The following is a 21,671-nucleotide window of genomic DNA, read 5'->3' on the forward strand; positions in this document are numbered from 1 at the left end:
CTAATAATAAATCTGTAGCCGAAATTTTTCTGGTAATTTTCGATTTTCCAAAAATAATTGGTCCTAACATATATAATTAACCACCCTGAAACCGAAAATGGCTTTTTTGAAATTTTTGTTTGTCGGTCTGTCTGTATGTATGTTTGTTACCTTTTCACGCGATAATGGCTGAATCGATTTCGATGAAAATTGGAATATAAATTAACTTCGTTGTAACTTAGATTATAGGCTATATGGCATTCAAAATACGTTATTTAAAAGGGGGGTTATAAGGGGGCCTGAATTAAATAAATCGAAATATCTCGCTTATTATTGATTTTTGTGAAATATGTTACACAACAAAAGTTTCTTTAAAAATGATTTCTGATAAGTTTTATTCTCTGAAAAATTTTGATAGGACTGATATTTAATGAGATAAATGGGTTTCAAAATTAAAATAACTGCCATCTAAGGCGGTGTATTGAAATAAAAAACAAATGACTTCGTCTATAAGGGGCCTTGGACACAACAATCGAAAGCTATGAAACATAGCCTACAGACAATGTTTCTGTGTTTGTATGAAGTAATATTGGAAGCTAAATTAACCGATTTGTATAATTAATTATTATTTCATCATTGGAAAGTGTAGTTTCTCTGGATGGACATAATGCTACAATGTTATAACAGTAACTTGTGAGTGAATTAAGGACAGGTAAGATTAAAATAGATTCTTATGCACAGAAAACTTGATAGGTTATTCTGTATATTCATTTCCTGTATTTATTATAATAATGTTTATGAACATATTCATTTTTATCTCAGAGAATTGACGAACAACGAGAGTGTATTGATTTAGTATGCAGTAATAGTACGTTAGCTTAGCAATCCATTATTTTATAATTCAAATTTTAACTATGATCAATTGAATCGTGTTAAAATACATATGCAATAAATGCAATGCAAAAAAATTGGGTAATGAGCCAAGCAGATTATGTTGCGCTGTTGCAAAAGTTCTTCCTCATGAGATTCAAGGGCTCCCACAACAAATTAAAAACTTTCTAATTCGGGTACATCCGTTATCAACACACTTTTTCATAATATAATATGATATAAACATAATAATAAATTTGTAACCAAAATTTTTCTGTTAATTTTCGCTTTTCCAAAAATAATTGATAATAACAATTAAGAAACATGTTAAAGGAATTGTCATTGCACCAAATGAGTGGTCTCTGCATCAAAATGACATGATATTTTAAATACAATTTAAATTAAGTAACATATTAAACGATTTATCCTTCTATCAAACACGAATGTTCCCTGGATCAAATGTCCTATTTTAATTGTGTAATTACTATATATTTATTTCTAACAGGTGCAGCGGAGCACACGGTTACGGCTAGTATTAAATAAATCACAATATTGTCATGAGCTTTCTGAAAGCCAAAACAATATTGTACGCTCTATGACGCGCATCCATGAGGTTGGATATTTTAACCATTTTATTCTATTAATGTATTGTATAATCCTACTTTTTTATTGTCCTGAGTAATAAAATAACTTATTCGTAAAGACATTTGTACGCATTTTCTAGAATATAAACAAGATGGTAAATTATTTTCAGAAGTAATACCTGGTCTGTTAACGTATTGGTCATTACCAGTGTCTTTTAAGGTCTCGTTCCTATTCTGCCTTCAACTGAAGACCATGATCCCAAAACTCATTCAATCTATTTTTATGATTTATAAATATAGCCTATATAATTAAGTTTGAGACGTCTATCATTATATTTTAAACTTGTTTTCTTCCAAAACAACGCTAACTTTTGTGTAAAAGTTGTGTTATTTTGCATGTCACTTCAAAACTCGAGCAGTCCGTAACCCTGTGAATGAAATACGATCTAGCCCAATCCTTGCATTAAAATGGACGCGTTTTGCGATAAAACTCTTCAGTTTTCTTGAATAATTTGTCGCCTGTATTGAAAGTTAGCCAATAACTGCTACGCAGAATCAGAATGGCGGCTGTTATACATCAAGCCATCTTTAAAATTGCTAATAAAATTATTCACGATGTCTTGTGTTCTGTAGGAAGGGAATTTAAAGCCTCTGGAAGTGACATGGATTAAGACAGAATGCGTGGACCAAAGTGACGATATCAAACCAGAGATGATGGTTGAAGACACCACTCCAGTGCCTATCAGCTGTCCTATGGTAAAAACTGAAGTTGATGATGTGAGTGGTTCTCTGTCAATATATAGATATACCAGTAGTGAATTATTAAGTATGTCAGATATATTAAGAATCTCGAATAAAATTGTATTAAATCTTTCCCTTTTTCCATAATGTTCACAAATTAGATTGTTTTCATTTTAGATTTTAAATAAAATAATAATTTGGATTATATTTCTGGTAGGAAACAGAGAATTGTCTGGAATACACGGAGAAAATTGTGTCTAGTGATAGATTTATTTCTAATTTTACGATTTTTTTTAATTTTACGATTATATGCTAGACTGAACAATGCGTTGAAAAGTTGTAAATATTTATACAGAAGGAACAAAAGATTTGTAAGTCCTCTAACTTTGTGATGATGTAAATTTATTGAAAAAAAAAAAAATAATAGTAATAATAATAATAATAATAATAATAATAATAATAATAATAATAATTGTAACAATAGTAATAAAAATACAAGTTATAACCTTTTCCATTAAGTACAACTTCGTAGAGGTTTTGACCTTCTCAACTATTTTCCACCATTCATTCCTATTTTGGATATGTTTCGGCCAATTCCTTTTTTTACATCTTCCTTGTGTCTTCTAGGACAACATCTATCTATCTGTTTCTTTATCTTTCTGTGTTCCTGTGTTTATTGGTTTTCAATTATAGATCATTCTGTCCAATCTCTCTTTATATTATTTAATATACAAAAGTACATATGATATTTCTATGCAGATATTCTGCGTCATCATACGATGAAAGAGTAATGGAACGGAGAAAAATTCTCTCTGGCGCCGGGATTTGAACCCGGGTTTTGAGCTCTACGTGCTGATGCATTATCCACTAAGCCACACTGGTTACCCACCCTGGCATTGGACAGAATCGTCTCAGTTTAAGTTCCAACTCTTGGGTTCCCTCTGCACTACGTCATAGATGGCTATGAACGTAGGACTGAAGTCCACACATGTGCTGAGGTGCACTCGTTATGAGTGACTAGTTGGCCGGGATCCAACGGAATAAGCGCCGTCTTAAATCACGACTTCATAGACATCTATGATGTAGTGCAGAGGGCAACCACTAGAGGGAACCCAAGAGTTGGAACTTAAACTGAGACGATTCTGTCCGACGCCGGGGTGGGTATCCGGTGTGGCTTAGTGGATAAAGCATCAGCATGTAGAGCTGAAAACCCAGGTTCAAATCCCGTCGCCGGAGAGAATTTTTCTCTGTTCCATTACTCTTTCATCGTACAATCTCTCTTTGTTCATGCAGTTCATATGTCAAGCTAGTCTTTGGACATTTATGTAGTTTATGATATATATTTTTAATTACCTGTGTTGTTTAATGCATTATTATTCTAATTCGCCAAATGCCGGCTGTTTCTAATAAAATTAAGAGTCATTTAAATATCGTAATAATATTATTATTATTATTATTATTATTATTATTATTATTATTACTATTATTATTTTATTATCATTATTATCTTCATAAAAGAGGTGGGTGTATTCTCTTATACCGAAATCTGTCAAAATAAGCCACACTGTTGAGCAGTTCATATGCTGTCCTCTGGCAACCTGGTTCACAGTACAGTATATGTTCCATATTAAGCTTTTTAAAATATTCTGTACTTACGTTATTAAATCGAATTTACATCATTCCCTACAAACTTAGCTCTGCCGTAACGTTCTGTATCAGCCACGAAACCTGTCCTTCAATTGTTTTACAAGCTTACACAATGACGAGAAGGTCCAGGTTCCATACCTCAATTCATTTGGGGTTATGAATCCTCTGAATCCACAGCAACAATCTGTATTATAAATTAATTTGCAATCGTGGTGGCAAAACCTCTATTTTCTACTATCTTATGTCAAAATATGAATTTGTTTTAGAGAATCTGCATTTTGAGGTAATAAAACTTTCAGTAGCGAAATATATTGCTTGAATATATAACCTGTTTACTGTTAATATACGTCAAATATTCTTGCAAATTCTGATTACGTATTTTGCAGGCAATTTAAACATGATATGCACATATTTTCAACGCTGAAACTTGATTCCAATGCATTACAATACAAGCAAATAGCCTGAATTTAAGGAAGGATGTATGAAGGATGCATTTCGGGGGAACCAATTGGGTTTTGTGTAAGAGTCATGACAACCTTATCGAAAAGTTAGATTGAAATCACTAGGTTTCAATAGTTAGTTGTCTGACATGGGAAACAAATGACACATATCGTCAATTAAAGTGTCTTCATTATTTACTCACGTTTTCAGGAAGATTTGTTCGATGTGGGCAGAATTCAGCAGGAACACAAAGTCGGAGTATCTTCCAAAGTGGATGAAGTGTTGACTGAGAGGTGAGTGTACTGTGCTGGTTTTGCTTCTTCCATTATTTCAGAACTTAATTTAGTTATGACGAAGGAAATACATTTTGTTATGATTGATGATATCTTTTATCTTATCTGTTTGTGTAGTTATTCTTATTAACACCTCAATACATCATAGTACTGAAAGAACATAGAACACACTAAAATGATTATTACCGAGACAAATAACACATTCCAATTCCTACTATATCTGCTGCTTTATTATTCTGCTATCATTCGAGGGTCATAATTTCTTTAGTGTACGATAACTCCATTTAAAACTGATAATAATAGGAAATTACATTTAAAAATGAACCTGTCAGCGGCTATATATCCCAGGTATGAGCTTCGGCATTTTTCTTGTAAACGCCATAAGCCCTTGAGAAGAGATTTTAGTAATTTCTTGTCTGATGTTTTCTTATAAAATAAGAACAGAATAAAATAGCACAGAATTTACACAACATACGCGTCTAGTAACACATGAATGCACAGCCGTATGCTAACAAAGCATTCCTTAAACCAAAAATTCTGTCATTGATGCCTTCAAGAATCGTTTCAGTCTTTCATATTGCACCGCACACGGGCACACTCTCACTATTATCTAATCGTCTAAACTTGTTAGATGGAAAACAAGACAATTAAATAATAAACTAACCCTGCCATGAATCGTTATGATCAGGATGGTAATCTGGGTGTCGAGGTATTCAAGTGATAACACACACTCACTATTAAACACAACTATTTATTAGAACATGCAAAATAAATCCGTAGCACTTAACATTTCCTGTTAACAGTGTGGCGTAGACCAAATCCAGCTAATTACCTTACATAGGTAGTTGTTTGCCCACGCTGGCATCCATCTTGTCAAACAGCCTTGACATTCATCACTCAGCACACACATACCCGTTACTTACAGATTGGTCACCCCTCAAACGTCACACAACAATGGGTGCCTTCGTCGTGGTTTCCATACTGTTTAAATTCGTTCTACTGCAAAAACTTGATCAAACATAAGCCAAAACCAACTCACTGAACTGATGATATATAGAGGCAGGCTTTTAGGTATATCACAACTAGAGAAACGATCCACCAAGAATACAAATACCGACCAGGATTTCACTAGAGTTCACTGAACGCAAATTAGTCAGGAAAATGATAGCAGCTCAAACTAATAAGTACATCCCGAAACTTGCCGCTAGCTTCCACCCGAATACCTTCTACAATTCCCTCGCAGGTTGCCGCACTCCGAGTACTATTCAGCTTCAGGTAGTCTTATCGAACCCAGTTCGATCCCCAACCTACATAGCAGCTCGTACTCTTCGCAACACTCTCACTTCCCGGCACACCACAAACCTTAGCGAGTCATCCACAAGACTACTATCCTCTGCGATACCTCACAGGATCCCACAACACGGTGTACAATACAACTCCTGGTAAACTTATCGAACCCGGTTCGATCCCCGGCCTACGTAGGAGCTTGTATCCTTGACACGTCTGACCTCCATGAGCCCATCCACTAGACTAACGCTACATTCCGAGATGAAACTCGCTTCACAGACCAAATCTAAATCACCCCATCGTCTTTACCAATCAGCAAGCGCTATTACAAAATAATTAATTCTCCCCGGATCAAATAATTACTGGCCCCCCGGGCTCAACTCATCATAGGTTATAGGAACAGAAACAGAGCATAAAAAAAATAAAGTAGAGAGAAAAGCCATCTACGAGAAGTAAGAAGAACTAGATCAGAAAGAAAAAACTACAAGCCATCTATGAAGAGTTAGAATAATTAAAACTAACAGAGAAAAATATGAAGATAGACAAATCTAAAAGAAATAGAAAGGGAAAGAAAGATGTGCCGAAATATAAACGGCACAATATTGAAGTGCCTTTAGTTGCAGACAATGCTAATTCACTGAACAATTTTCAAGTGCAAGGTTTTGAGGTTGGGGCTGCCATGCCCCAAGACCAGTCACCAGTTGATATGAAATCAGGAATATGGAGATGAAGCTACCTCTGCATAGAGTTTAGTCTTATGAGCTGTGACTGAAAATTTGTGTAATCTACATTGTTTCCTTCTAACAAGTAAGTTATAGCTCATATTTTTCACGAGAGACTCCTACACACTTTCTTGATACTCTTAGCACTGCATTTTAACACTTTTTTTCACAAAAATGCAACTCTATTTCCAGTATAACACTTCACTGACGTGGGGTGGTGGCCCTTCTTAATTTTTCGAGCTCTCTCACATCTTTCCTGAGAACTCGACTTATAAAGCTCATCATCTTCCCGGCTAGAACTGTTTTCAGTTCTGAAATTTCTTCATCATGGAGGATAGCTCTGTGATGACAACTCACCTGCTGCTGCAGAAAACGTCCCGATTTCAGTACTCACTGCTTTATTAATTGGGTAGTCAGGAAGTGCCCAGTACTACGACCAGAATCTTCCAGTATAAACTGACCACCAAGTACTCTGGAAATCGATATTTTCAAAGTGTAGAGGTTTCTGAGACATTACAGTCAGCTTTGGTGATGTGGGCCGCCATAACAATGTGTTTAATATCCTCAATATATTTATCGTGACGTTTGACAGTGAAAAAGTTTTTATTGCGTTACTTATTTACACTAAATTATTTTCCCTGACACTTGTCCTAACTATTTAGGGACAACGTACAACGAAACAATACGAATGTTAGTACCTCAACTAGTGGTTTGCTTGTGAACCTTGTCGCTCATCCTCTGATCATGCTCAATGCCTCCTTTCTGGAACTTCGGAAATATCTGTATAGAGTAGACGCAAGAAGAGCTTGCCACGGAAAGCTGCGCGAACTTTCGGAAACGTTCGGCCGCACTCAACCTCGCTTCGATTCGATTGTGCAAACTGTCGACAGTTCTCAGTCGTCTGCTGGCTTGATGTTTCGAGTGAAAGTTATCACAGCACATGTAACGTAACCTGAACCTAGTTGCAGAGTAACTAATAACATATGTTGAAAATACAGAAGCACGATTTATTTTACATAGCCTATGAAATCACGGAATGAAATGACAAAGATGTTATAAGAATTATGTAACTGTTGAAAATACAGAAACACGATTTTTTTACATATAAAATCACCGAATGAAATGACAAATAAGTTACAAGAAATATGTAATTGTTGAAAATACAGAAGCACGAATTTTTTTACTTATAAAATCACTGAATGAAATGACAAAGGTGTTATAAGAAATATATAATCGTGTAATAATTGATATTTGACGTTGTAATAATACACTGAGGAGTAATACTATGTGATTTTATTAAAGTGTTCCGATAACTAGGGTACTAGGGTCGGTTTATTTTAATCTGTATATACTCACCATGATACGAGCAGAGCCTGTTTCGGTTTTCATAAATTTATGAACGTTATAAACAAATCCCTAGTTTGACTGTGTAACGTTTTATTAGCACTTCCTAATTTAGAGCCAAACGGGGAGGATTTGTTAAGAACATAGAATGTTATACAGTACTCTGTTATGTAACAAGCACACTTTGAACTATATAAAACTCCTGATATCAGGGATAAAACGCAGAATATGCACGCATACGCTGATTTTTATCCACTCAGTACAATACATTCCACGATACTAACAGCTCAAGACCGTGCTTTCGAATGCGTCCTGTAATCAGCATTAGGTGATTCATAGCAGCCCTGTAACGAGCATTGCGACACGTGGACCGAATATCGTTCTCTGTGCATCAGTCAAATGGGCAAGCTTTCTTTGTGCTTCCTCTACCATCAATTATTTCTAAGACTGTACAGTACATTGAACACATTTGTCCTTTTACGGAGTATGGTGAGGTCCATCAGTATTCCTTTGTAAGGACATATGTAATTCTGCAGGTAAGGTAATTCATGGTGACGTCCATCAATATTCCTTAGTAAGGACATTATGTAATTCTGCAGATAAGATAATTCATTTGAATAACATTTGAATAACCTTTATTTTCTCCCGCAGCACAAAATGAGGTAAACACCAGATATGTTATTCCCTTACATCTCACTTAGGCCTCGTAATTAGTGTATATTAGAGCTACCTTTATTAAAGTGAGTGATTCTACTGAGAAAGCGTCCCAAGTTGCTGAGGTGCTTAGAGGAAAAGTCATGCTATATGCTGTCTTTATCTCAGAATTCGTGAGCCCATTATGTCTTCTAATATAAGGACGTGAAAAATTATTAAACTCTTGCGTCAATTGCGTCCAAAATACTGATATAACACACATTGCTACAATATTAAATTTTTTTGTTTAAATTTATGATTCCAATAGCCTGTTGGATATTGACAGGTCCAAATATTGACATTACTTGCAAATGGGAGATCCACACGTGTGAATAATTGTTGCATGGCGGGATTTATAGTTTGCAGTATGTAGAACTTCTGGATACAATTCACCAACAACATATTTATAAATTATTTATATGAATCACTGGCAAATACCAATAGTACTGTAATTGGATTCGAAGTAAGTAACCAAATTTCCAGATTATCCATATATGCGCATCTTTATTTTCGTCTGAAATCGCTAATTTTGCAACCATACTGTAACTAATACAATCAAGAACTGTGTAAACCATGCTACCCCATAACCGAACACATCTGATGCAAATCCTTAACTAAGTCATAGCTGTGCTGTTCCTCCAGTTTCGGTCTGTGCACGGCACCATTAACAGAAAGATAATTTCAAACGATCCAATGCGCATTTTTCAAGTGAATTGTTTTTAGTCACCATATGAGTGAATTGCTGTGAAACAAAATTCTGTGACGGATATATTAGTCAGGCTGTGTTTCCGAGAAAAGAGTTTGTGCCTCAATCACAGACATGTTTGCAGTAGAGGAGGAATATTGTTGAGTGAACATAAAAAATATATACACGGGTGGACCATTTAAGTTGATACTGTACAATATCTCCAAAACTAAGAGTTGTAGAAATAAATGTCTTGAATAAAAGTTGCTTGATATTATGGGGGGAAGTAAATGCCATTTGTCGTGTTTTATTTGGAGGATGTTGTGATGGTTATTTTAGGGTCAATTTAATTTTTTTGAATAGGAACCTACATTTTTTATATTGTTTTCTCATTTCTCATAAAAAACTAAACAACTTTTGTATGAAGCACTTTGCAATTATTCTTACACCAACGTAAATAACAACAAAAATTATGAATGGCTGTGTACAAAGAGTGCAATGACTGGTTGGACCCATTCGAAGTAGCCCAGCATCACAGTAGGCGAGGAGGCAATGAGACATTGTGTCCGTTGTTCTGTTTACTTTCCACGGTAGGACGGTTTCCTTGTATCTGTCGTTAGTGTACTTGCAGTCCCCTTCGAATCCAGGTGGATCCACTGGTGGTACGTATCTACAATTAACGATCACCGAGTAACAACCATCAGTTCCATGCAAGTCGTTTAACATTTGAAGCATATTCAGTTGTCTGTGGGTTGAAATGGACTTACTTTCTCAACAAGAAAAAGTGGAAATGATTCTCATTTACGAGGAATCTAGGAGAGATGTGGAACAAGCTATTCTGTGTATGCGGAAAGGTTTCCTGTTAGAAGAACTCCATCAAGAGCTTCATTTTATCGTGTGATAAAACAATTCTCCGAAGAAGGCAGTGTCCAGCCAAAGAAAAGGAAGCGCAGAAGAACTGCTACGGTCGAAGATGGGGAAGTTGTGGTGCTAGCTGCAGTGAATTACGATCCCCATGTAAGCGTTAACTGAACGTTACAATAAAATCAAGAAGTCATACCATCATTCACGATGGGAACACGAACATAACATCAAACATATTTGGTAACCATGGAAACAAGCAACGACGCCATTTCCTCATATTCTGTCGTATACTTCAGCGCTTCACGATGATGTTCTGTTTGCAAATCATGTAAGCATAAGCATGAAAGTTTGGAGTTTGCAAACTTTCATGTTAACGTCTTACGGTAATATTTATGTGAATGCTTATGTGAATCATTGTGAATGATCCCATTTGTAGCCTGGGCGCAAACTTCTGTGTTTATGTTACGGTTATGTTTAATTTTCATTGTGAATGGGCCTTTAAACGACTTGCATGGAACTGATGGTTGTTATTCGGTAATCGCTAATTGTAGGTACGTACCACCAGTGGAGCCACCTGGACTCCTCGTCAACTGTGATACTGGATGTTTCGAATGGGTCCAACCATTCATTGCACTCTTCGTACACAGCCATTCATAATTTTTGTTGTTATTTACGTTGGTGTAAGAACAATCCCAAAGTGCTTCATACAAAAGTTGTTTAGTTTTTTATGAGGAATGAGAAAACAACATAACAAAATGTAGGTTCCTATTTTAAAAAAATTAAATTGACCCTAAAATAACCATCACAACATCCTCCAAATAAAACACGACAAATGGCATTTACTTTCCCCCATAATATCAAGCAACTTTTATTCAAGACATTTATTTCAACAATGCTTAGTGTTGGAGATATTGTACAGTATCAACTTAAATGGTCCACCCCGTATATGCTGTATCACTCCTGTTAATCTTGCGATCTCTGGAACGCGTTTTTTTTTTAATTTGCCAGGTGACTCCTACCCAAAGATATTCGTTTCGTTGAAAATAAAAAAAGGAAAGCATAATCTCGAAAATTATAAGTTAATTTATAAATCATATTGCTTTAAAAATTAAGAAATTTCTGCCATAGGTAGGTGTTAAAAATAAAATTTGTGTAACTGAAAAATAGTCCCAAAGTTTACTTACACAGTGGATATAAGGAAAGTTTACCTCTTCATTCATGAGTAACCTTTCCTCGAAGTTCTTTATAGCATTGTTACTAATACTCCTCGAAATATTAAAGCTTTCCATGTTGTTAGTAAATTATCTTCCCGTTTGAAATACCATCTTATTTCCAGAAAAGCATGTATAAATTATTTGAAGTGGGGCTGTGACTGGACATCGTATGTCCTTTGTACTGTGTTGTGGCATACAGGGAAGACTATTGAGTGAAATTAACTTGCTGTGCATTCTGATAAACCGAAATTGCTAGTGCAATGCAAATGCCCATTGTAGAGTATGCCTTGTGCTTAGGATGAGTGGCCATGAAATGAGGAGGCCCTGTTTCCAATCCTGATTTGCACAAGTTACCTCATTGAGAGCTATTCCTGAGGTATCTCTCAACCGATTAGAGAAAATTCTGTGCAACTTTCGACCTTGCACCCTGGACACATTTCGCTGGATTACGACCTGCATTGAACTCAGACGGTAGTTTAAACATTGCAGTTGATAAAGCCTTGTAAAATAGAACATAGAGATGCAATGTAACAAGATAATGATATAATAGTACATTATGCAACGAGCCTATAATGATAGTAATTAAGATGCAAGTATGTTTGTTTATGAAACGAGCGGAAGCGAGTTTCATAATTTTCATACGAGCGTCTTAATTACCATTATAGGCAAGTTTCATACGACTTTTTATGCTCGACCATATTTCTAACTTGAAATTATTCAGAAATATTAATTTTATTTGTATCTGACAGAAGATCGGAAGTGACCTTGTTCATAGCTCGTGAATTGTGAGAAGTGCGCAGACGCGAAAGTATTGATTTTTTCCGAGGAACAATAATGTCAATGACCTTGATGTAATGCGGAGAATGTATAACCTGGAAGTTGATTTAGAATTGAAAAACAAGATGACAAATTGAATTTATTTGAATATTATTTACAGTTAACGCTAATTATTATAGTAACAGAACATAACCTTCTGCGACAGTATTGGATTTCCAGACTCCGTGAGGTTTCCCTCGTCTTTCGATTGCATATCCGAGAATAATCGAAAACCTGAACTTTAATGAATAGGTGTACTATAATGTCATACATTAAAAGACTGCTACCAGGTGTATAATTATACATTTCGGCATGGTAGAGCATAAAGAAATTTCTCTGTCTGTCAAAAGGTCAATAACTCGTGCATCTGTAGTTGAATATTTAACTTGCAATACCAGCGACGATATAGCCTATTGTTGAACTTTGTTTATGTGTAGTTTTATGAATAATTGATGTTACCTGATACGAAGTAATCTAGTCTTCCTTATTCCGAATTATATGAGCACGAAATTCTTAATAAATGAAAATATAACGAGTAGCCAAACGAAAAACGTAGTAGTTGAAGTGTGACTTAAATAATTCGAAACTCGTAACTTGCATCTAAACTTATGCACAAGCAAGTTTCCCTAGCTTCACAGCCCCTAGAGATGGGTAAAAAATAACACAACACTTATTTTGGAACTGTTTCGATATCGGAACTGTTATAAAAATGAACAGTAGGTCGGGAGCTACGGTTCCGAAATAACACTGCTCCAACTCCGAGTTACTCGTCCTGTTGTTGCGTGCCCGCAGTACTGCCTTGCAAGTCATATTCCGACTCCGAGGCAACAGTCGGAACCAATGACGCTCCAATTAGGCGGTTACACTCTTCTCGTTGTTCTTTATCCCATACTTCCAACTTCATATGCACTTGGAACTACGACTACCTCAGTCGTAGTTCCAAGTGCATATGAAGTGGAGGGAGAAGCATGGGTATTAAGATTCTTGAAGTGGCGCGTATTTTAACATAAACAATTGGAAGAGCGGCCATACCCTGTAAGCTTGCACTAAGCATTTATTGAACTATAATTTTCTATAAATAATTGATAAAATGGCGATCTTACTCGTGTTAATTGTGTAAGCATGTACGGCTTACAGCTGTTTCGGTGCTTCTTCACACCATCCTCAGAGGCTAATAGATCTCGGCGTCATCTCGAACTTCCCTGCCTGTTGTGTGGGTGCGTTCGATTGTTGAAAAGTGTTAAAGAAAAATAGTGTGTGTGTTCTGAAATTGATCTGTGTGTTGAGAATTTGATCAGGGTGTGTTGGTGTGTCTGTATATTTGATATTGTTCTAGTGTGTTGAGTTTTTGGTTTTTGGGTTGTATGTGTAGGATTTCTATGTCTGTATTTATGTTATTGTATGTGTGGTTAGCATTAGTTATGTGTTGGGCATATGTAGATGTATTGTATCCTCTGGTTATTGCTTTAATGTGTTCTTTGTATCGAGTTTGGAATGATCTGCCTGTCTGTCCAATGTAGAAACTGTCGCAACTATTGCATGTGAGTTTGTATATGCCTGTGTGGTTGTATTTATTTGTTTGTGTTGTTTGTGTGTTGAGATATCTTTGTAGTATGTTTTCTGTTCTATATGCTATATTGTATTTCTATTTTCTGAATGAGGATGCGATCTTGTGTGTGTTTTTGTTTTCGTATGTTAGTGTGATGTATTTCTAGTGTTCTTGTGTTTGTGTTGTGTTTTGTGTGTTTTTGTGTTTGTTGAGTTTTTTTTGTCTTCCTTATGATGTTGTCTATTATGTTTGGGTTGTAACCATTTTCTTGTGCTATGTATTTGATTGTGTTCACTTCTTCATTGTAGTGTTGTTAGCTCATGGGTATGTTGAGTAATCTGTGTACCATTGTCCTGAATGCAGCATGTTTGTGTTGTGTGGGGTGATTAGATGTGTTGTGTATGTGTGTGGTGATGGTGGTGGTTGGTTTTCTGTACATTTTCAAGATGTAAGCCGCACATGCTTACACAATTAACACGAGTAAGATCGCCATTTAATTAATTATTTATATTCAAGTGTTAATAGTAGTGTACGAGAGATTCAACATGGAGTATAATTTTCTTTCTCAGCCAATTCTCGCTTATTGCACCGTCGCCATTTAGTTGTGTTACAATTTCTATGTAGTGTATTAGTAATAAGATACTTTGTAATTTAGTAAAATAATAGGATGGGATAGGACTTACAATATTAAAAAATAGGAAATAATTATTATATATATTTTTTAGCCTAGTCATGCACAAAATTGAACTTCTGTGCAAGGAAAACACTCATTAGCTATTACAGTGTAGGTCTGCAGAAAGTATAGACTTTCCCTTGCAGCTTACTTCATTCGATACCCTTCGTTTTTTGTCTCCCATCTGCTTATCAAGTACAATTCACTTTGGAGTTTTTAATGCTATTGTCAAAAATGCCTAAAAAAATACGTTTGCGAGCGAAGTGAGTAACGTGGAGAACCACGAGCAACAAAGTAACCTGAACAGTGCTGAAGGCCACGCAGAACAATAAGCAGAATTTCGAGTGTGCATACTAATCTGATGCACCATTGATTATACAGGGACATCATTTTATTTTTACTAACATTTTTAATATTAACCTGGCTATACCTTTAGAGAACCGGAAACACAGATTGCTACTCCCTTCCACGACTGTAGTTCGATGATACTGGCGTAAAACACAAACAAATCACTCTGCTAGATACAGGAGGGAAGAAAAGTAGTTCATACATTTACGTAAACTAGGAAATATCGCGATTTTGAGTTCGATAATTTTCATTAGGTTTTTGTTTAATCTTAATATCGTACTGTATTAAGAATAAGTGTTTTTACTCACGAACTGAGTTAGCCATACGAACGTATTCATGGTGCAGTGTATATTATACTGTCTACAGCATATTAGCGTACAATATAGAGAATGAAGTTAAATTGAAAAATAATCATAATATGGATATTTAAACACATTTTTGAAAATGGTGGCCGTTCATTTCGACACAGGCTTCAGTTCTTTTTTGCATTTTATTGCACTATAGACTATTGCATCTAATTCCAATTGCCAGTTTCGTCCTTCGTACTAGTAACTCATGTTGAAATAATTTTGTACTTACTCTATAAAAGAGTACCTTACATACTGTAAATTCAGTCTTCACTTCTGGTCGACCCTCACAGATAAAATTACTCAGACATGCTATCTACTGTCCGTCCAAGTGGTTATGCCGCAGGATCGTAGAAAGGGGGAAATCACGTGACAGTTAATTACTTAACGAGGCCCTTTTATTTAAGTTATTTCAAACAGTTGTATAATATTACGTAAACGTCCAATTCCTCACAGAAATTAATGTTTTCAGAAAAGAGCTAAGACAGCCCTGCTTTTACAGAGGGGCGAACAAAAGCAGGTGGATGAAATTGGGATGCGACGTAGGCAAACGGACAGTACCTGTGCGAATATATGATTCAATATTGAAAGCTCTTTGGTCACTGGAAAACGCGAACATATTTCTGGATCGTACTATACTCACAAACTCAGTGCTGTTTACTATATGCGGTCTTGGATCTGTGTGTAGAGGACAGTTGGAACTTCATTAGTAGAAGGGTGGGCGTGAAGTACAATAAAAATTGAAGTAAAAATAAAATGATGTCCCTGAACATGTAATGCTTAGGCCTAATGTATGTTGATCTCAACACATTGATTATAGTACAGACATAAATTTTTATATTCATTTCAGCATTTTGGATAATGTTGGTAGGAGTGTGTCACAAGAGGATGCAGGCATTGATCGTGAAGAAGACAAATTGACACAGAGTAGTAGCCGCAAACCAGACGGACCAAACATTACAGATAATTGTATCAACCAGGTTTTTGGAACACCGCAATCTCTGAAACTTGATTTTCATACAGACACAATGAAAAAGCCATTTAAATGCGATGTCTGTGGAAAGTGTTTCAGCAGTGCTTGCGATTTGAACGGACATTTTGTCGTTCACAAAGACGAAAGGACATTCAAGTGCAAAGAATGTGGAAAATGTTTTCCACACTTCGAACACTTAAAAAAACATCTACGCATTCACAGTGCCGTAAGGCCATTCAAGTGCGAGGTATGTGATAAGTGTTTCACAGGAACGTATAATTTAAACAGACATCGCCACTTTCACACAGGGGAAAGGCCATTGAAATGCGTGGTGTGTGGAAAGGGTTTCTCAGAAATGGCAACTTTAAAGACACATGTACGTATTCACACAGGCGAAAGGCCATTTAAATGCGTCGTGTGTGGGAAGTGTTTTGCAGCATCGTCAAGTTTAATTCAACATTTACGCATTCACACAGGCGAAAAGCCATTCAAATGCGAGGTGTGTGGTAAGTGTTTCTCAGTATTGGGTAACTTACAGAAACATGTACTCATTCACACAAACGAAAAACCATTCAAATGCGATGTATGTGGAAAGGGTTTCTCACAATCGGCAGCATTAACGAGACATATTCGTATTCACACTGGCGAAAGGCCATTCAAATGCGATGTATGTGGAAAGTGTTACACACAATCGTCAGCGTTAAAAACACATGTTCGTATTCACACTGGCGAAAAGCCATTCAAATGCGAGCTGTGTGGTAAGTGCTTCTCAAAATCGGGAGTGTTAAACAGACATGCTCTCACTCACACACGCTAAAGGAATTCAAATGTGAATTCTATAGAATCTATTTTTAACAAGCGGAACATCTCTGGAATCTCATCCGCCTACACTGACATGATATACCATTTGAATGAGAAGTCTGTGGATAAAGTTTTCCGGGATCGAGAAGTCTAAGAAATAATATGACTTTCTTCACACAGTCAAAATGGCTTTCAAATTTGTTATCAGCTGAATATGCTTTACGTATTTGGACAAGCTAAAAAGTCATATGTGTATATATATGTAGGTCAGCTTTAATATGTGTAAGTTTTTGCTAGAAAATTAGCATTTTAATACACAAATACAGTGACTGTCTTTAGTTAGGGACAGCAGATCAGTGCTACTTATTGTGGAACTGAAGCATCTTTAACTGTAGTTAAGTTCGCTGTACATAAGTGTAGTATTATTGTTTATATATTGGTTGGCATGTGCATAGGTATGAGTTTAGCTATACCTATTCTGATATTTTTCTTTAAATGAAGTACAAGGTAGCGGAGCAAGAATATTATTAAATTAACAGACCATCATATTCTAAGTAGTACAGAAAGGTATGGAACAACGTGAAAACATAGGTAAAGATGTGCCATTTAGACATTAGAGACATCAGTTACTGTTTCTTGAATATGACAGTGCGTAAATGATAAATGACCGCCATTACACTGTACGCATTCCTCCAAGGAGCGAACGAAAGCTTGCATCACACGATGTAGCACGTCCAGGGGGATTTCCTGCACGGCGTTTCGTATTCGGTCCTTCAGTTTTCCCAATGTCTAAAGGCGTGTAGCAAAGACCTTAATCTTCAGATATGCCCATAAGAAGAAGTCAGGGACAGTGAAATCTGGCGACCGTGCTGGCCAGTTGACGTCTCCACATCAGTAACTTTTTCGCTCTCGAGACACAAGCCACAAGTTCTGTTGGAACCATACCTGAGGTAGGTTGAGGGTTGGTGAATGCTGGAAGGAGAACGGCTTTTAACATTTTCACATAGCGCTCACTAGAAACTGTAACAGCATGGCTACTGTGGTCCCCAAGAAATAAGGCGTATGATGCCAATTGAAGTAACTGTCACGATCGCTTTGGAGGCGCTTGTCATAAAGAACTCATGGGTTACCTGGCGCATAGTACCGGAAATTTGTTTGTTCACATCCCCGCTTGTTTGTTCATGGGCCTCATCAGATGTCACTAAGATGTTGAAGATCTGCCGTTCGGCTGCTAAATGACCAAGGAAGTCCATGGCAAATGCCCTTCGGCCAATTTTGTCATGTTCGTTCAGTTGTTGCACAAGCTGTATTTTGAGTGGAAGTGTAGATCGATATGGATGATAGGCTGCAGGGAACGAGGTGACATTCCTAGCACTAAGGCATGCATGCATACATGATAGTGGAGCACCGAGGACTTCAGATGAGTGCTTGACGGGCTTTCTCCACTCGCGTAGTGGTCTGTTGTGATCTTGGGCGTCCTGGACTTTTCATCTTAAGGCTAGATCCATTGATACGAAATTGGTTCACCATCTTACGTTTGTTCAGTGATCATAAACTTTTTCGTTCAAAAGATTATTTGAACTCTAATAGGAGACTTGTTATTTATTAAATTTCCACAGCGAAAGTGTGGTACTCTGCAGTCCATGCAGCCATAACTGCAAATGATAGACCTTTCCCCACTTCATCCTATACGTGGCGCACTCTTAGAATGTTCCCTCATGTCAAGAAATGCACGTGGGCGCAATTGTACACCAGTGTGCAATTATAAAACTAGTCCCTTCTTATAAATGTTTTTTTTTGTTTTTTTAAATTATTTTGCAATATTCCGGTTTACAAGTATTAAACGAAATCTTATCTATCAATATATATTACAAGAATATATACAATTATTTTCATTGAAATAAAAAGTAAAGCGCTTTAATACAAAACACGGAAAAGTTGTACACTGCAGTCAGATCCAGTATGCAGTAATATGTAGTAGGATTCTTCTTCTTCTCTTTTCTTTCTTGGTGCTACAGCTCATTGTGAACCTTGGCCTCTTCCACGATTTTCCGCCAGTTGTCTCGATCCTGCAAAATTGCTTTCCAATTCCTATATCCCACCTTACATATGTCTTCCTCAACTCCATCCAACCATCTTATTCTTGGTCGTCCATGGCTTCTTTGGCCCCCAGGATTTCCATTTAATATCCTTTTAGGAATTTCTGCGTCACTCATCCGTGCCACATGCCTTGCGCACCATAATCTTGGTGCTTTTCCTATTCTTCTAATAGGCGGATCTTCCACTTCCTCTCTCGAATACTGGGCCAATTATTTTACGGAGTATCTTCCTCTCAAAGGCATCCAAACTTCCAGCGTTCTTTTTTGTTAGGGACCACGTCTCAGCAGCATATGCTAGTACAGGTCTTATAAGTGTTTTATAGATAGTTATCTTTGTGATACGAAATAAAATTCTTGAACAAAGTAATTTTCTTAAGACGAAGTAATCTCTATTAGCAGTCATTAACCTCTGCTTTATTTCATATGAAATATCATTAGAATGAGTAACTGTTGATCCCAGGTATTTAAATTCATCCACTCTCTCGAAGTCATATCTGCCTATTGTTATTGAGGATGGCATATTCTTGAGGTTTGCCTTTCCACAAGCCATGCATGTAGTAGGATTAACCCACAGATATAGACAACTTAGATCGGCAAAGAGGTCTCGAGCGCTGAAGGTTGGGCTTGTGGCCGGCCGCCATATTAAGATACAACTTGCATGGTGTTTACATACACTTTCACTGTCAAGTCTTGTGAAACGTCATATTCATAATATTGCTTTATAGCAACCCAGTAACTTGAAGTACCTATTGCATCATACACAAAAAGAAGCATCAGTTCTACATTTCGTCGTCGCAATTTATTATTATAGTATACCACTATGCTACCAAATGAAAAGATTTTCTATTAGACTTTCAACATCCGTATCTGATCTTCCGGTCCGAAGTAAAATTGCTTTGTAGGCCTACGTACATATGAATATTTCTCTGAACATGCATGTGTAGTGTAATAACTGCCTGCACTTATAATATGTTAAAGCTGCAATTACAATGTACAAAAAGGGAATATGAAGTAGAATCAGAAAGGTAATATAAGACAATGAAGATATTTATTAAATCTACATAACATAATTTATAAGAAACAGTATTATGCAGTAAATATTACTGCACATCACAAAACTTTGGTAACAAATTCTATACAAATGTTTGAATATTGTAGGCCAAATAGTCTCTTGTATAAACGTATATTTGAATTAAGTTCCCTCTCTGCATGCCCAACACGGATTTTCAAGTAAGTAAACGAAATTATTTTCACCAACTCATGTACATGGGTATGTTAAAATGTTATGTTTTATTTAACGACGCTCGCAACTGCAGAGGTTATATCAGTGTTCCCGGGTGTGCCGGAATTTTGTCCCGCAGGAGTCCTTTTACATGCCAGTAAATCTACTGACATGAGCCTGTCGCATTTAAGCACACTTAAATGCCATTGACCTGGCCCGGGATCGAACCCGCAACCTTAGGCATAGAAGGCCAGTGCTATACCAACCTGCCAACCAAGTCGACTGCATAGGTATCAAAGAGGTTTAGATTTAGAACATGATTCCTTAAATTATCAAAAATCCCCAAGTCATTTACCTGTGCTGCAACCTTGTTTAACTTCAGAATTGAATTTTGACCAGTGTGCATATTTTCCCTGAAATACATTTCTGTCAGTTTTCACAAAAAAACTATATTTTTGGATACAACAAAGAGCTATCCCTTGTTCTTATACCATATTAATGAATATTCATTATCAGCCTGTACTACTGCTCCTCTACACACTCTACACTTTAGTGTACTAATTAATTTCTTGACGACAAAACCAGATACATATTCTACAATATTGTGAGGCAACAGAGGAAATGTTGTATGACAGGGAAAATAATCATGATCATAGGTTTGGTTTTGTTTCTGCAGAAACCTGCACATACATGACATCACTTTCATGGAAGATAACGTACCGTAAACTGGGGTTACTTTGAGCATAGAGGAAATTTTGAACATTTTTTCAGAAAATCATATTTAAGTTTCTAGATGCTGCTCTTGTTACAGATGGAGGTAAATTTGGTATGAGAATGATTTTATAATAATTTGCCTTCTCTATAACGAGTGCAGCATGTAGAAACCTAAATATGATTTTCTGAAAAAAATTTCAAAATTTCCTCTGTGTTTAAAGTAACCCCAGTTTACGGTAGTGTATGAGTAACACTATCATAAATTAGCACACGTCACAAAGCATTGTTAACAATTCCTTTACAAATGTTTGAATATTGCAAGTCTGTTGTATACAGATCTATGATCCAGTCTATTTGCATTAAGTTCTCTCACTGCATGGCTAACACGGATTTTCAAGTAAGTAGACGAAATTACTTTTACCAGCTCATGTACATGGGTATCAAAGGGGTTTAGATCTAGAACATGATTTCTCTAATTTTAAAAAATCCCCAACTCGTTTACTTATGCTGCAATCATGTGAAGTATGTTTAACTTCATAAGAATTCAGAGCAGTGTGCATATTTTCCCTGAAATACATTTTTGTCAGTTTGCACGAAACATCTTTGGATGGAACATACTGTATTAATGAATATTCATTATCAGCCTGTACTACTGCTTCTCTACACACTTCACACTTTAGTACTAACTAATTTCTTGACAACAAAGCCAGATACATATTGTGCAATACTGTGAGACAACAGAGAAAATGTTGTGTAAGAGGTAAA

General features: G+C 36.4%; 1 protein-coding gene across 3 annotated transcripts in view; it reads left to right on the forward strand.

The window, feature by feature from the left end:
- Positions 1–20,916, forward strand: part of LOC138693310 (zinc finger protein 723-like) — a 59,479-nt gene extending 38,563 nt beyond the window's left edge. For all 3 annotated transcript variants that reach the window (XM_069817189.1, XM_069817190.1, XM_069817191.1), the window contains exons 4-6: positions 2,067–2,210; positions 4,473–4,555; positions 15,948–20,916. In XM_069817189.1, coding sequence (XP_069673290.1) covers positions 2,067–2,210; positions 4,473–4,555; positions 15,948–16,887 — 1,167 coding nt within the window. In that variant the 3' untranslated portion in view covers positions 16,888–20,916. The remainder of the gene's footprint in view (positions 1–2,066; positions 2,211–4,472; positions 4,556–15,947) is intronic.
- Positions 20,917–21,671: the final 755 nt, after the last annotated feature.

The sequence above is a fragment of the Periplaneta americana genome, chromosome 17 (genome assembly GCF_040183065.1).
Source record: "Periplaneta americana isolate PAMFEO1 chromosome 17, P.americana_PAMFEO1_priV1, whole genome shotgun sequence".
NCBI lineage: Eukaryota > Metazoa > Arthropoda > Insecta > Blattodea > Blattidae > Periplaneta > Periplaneta americana.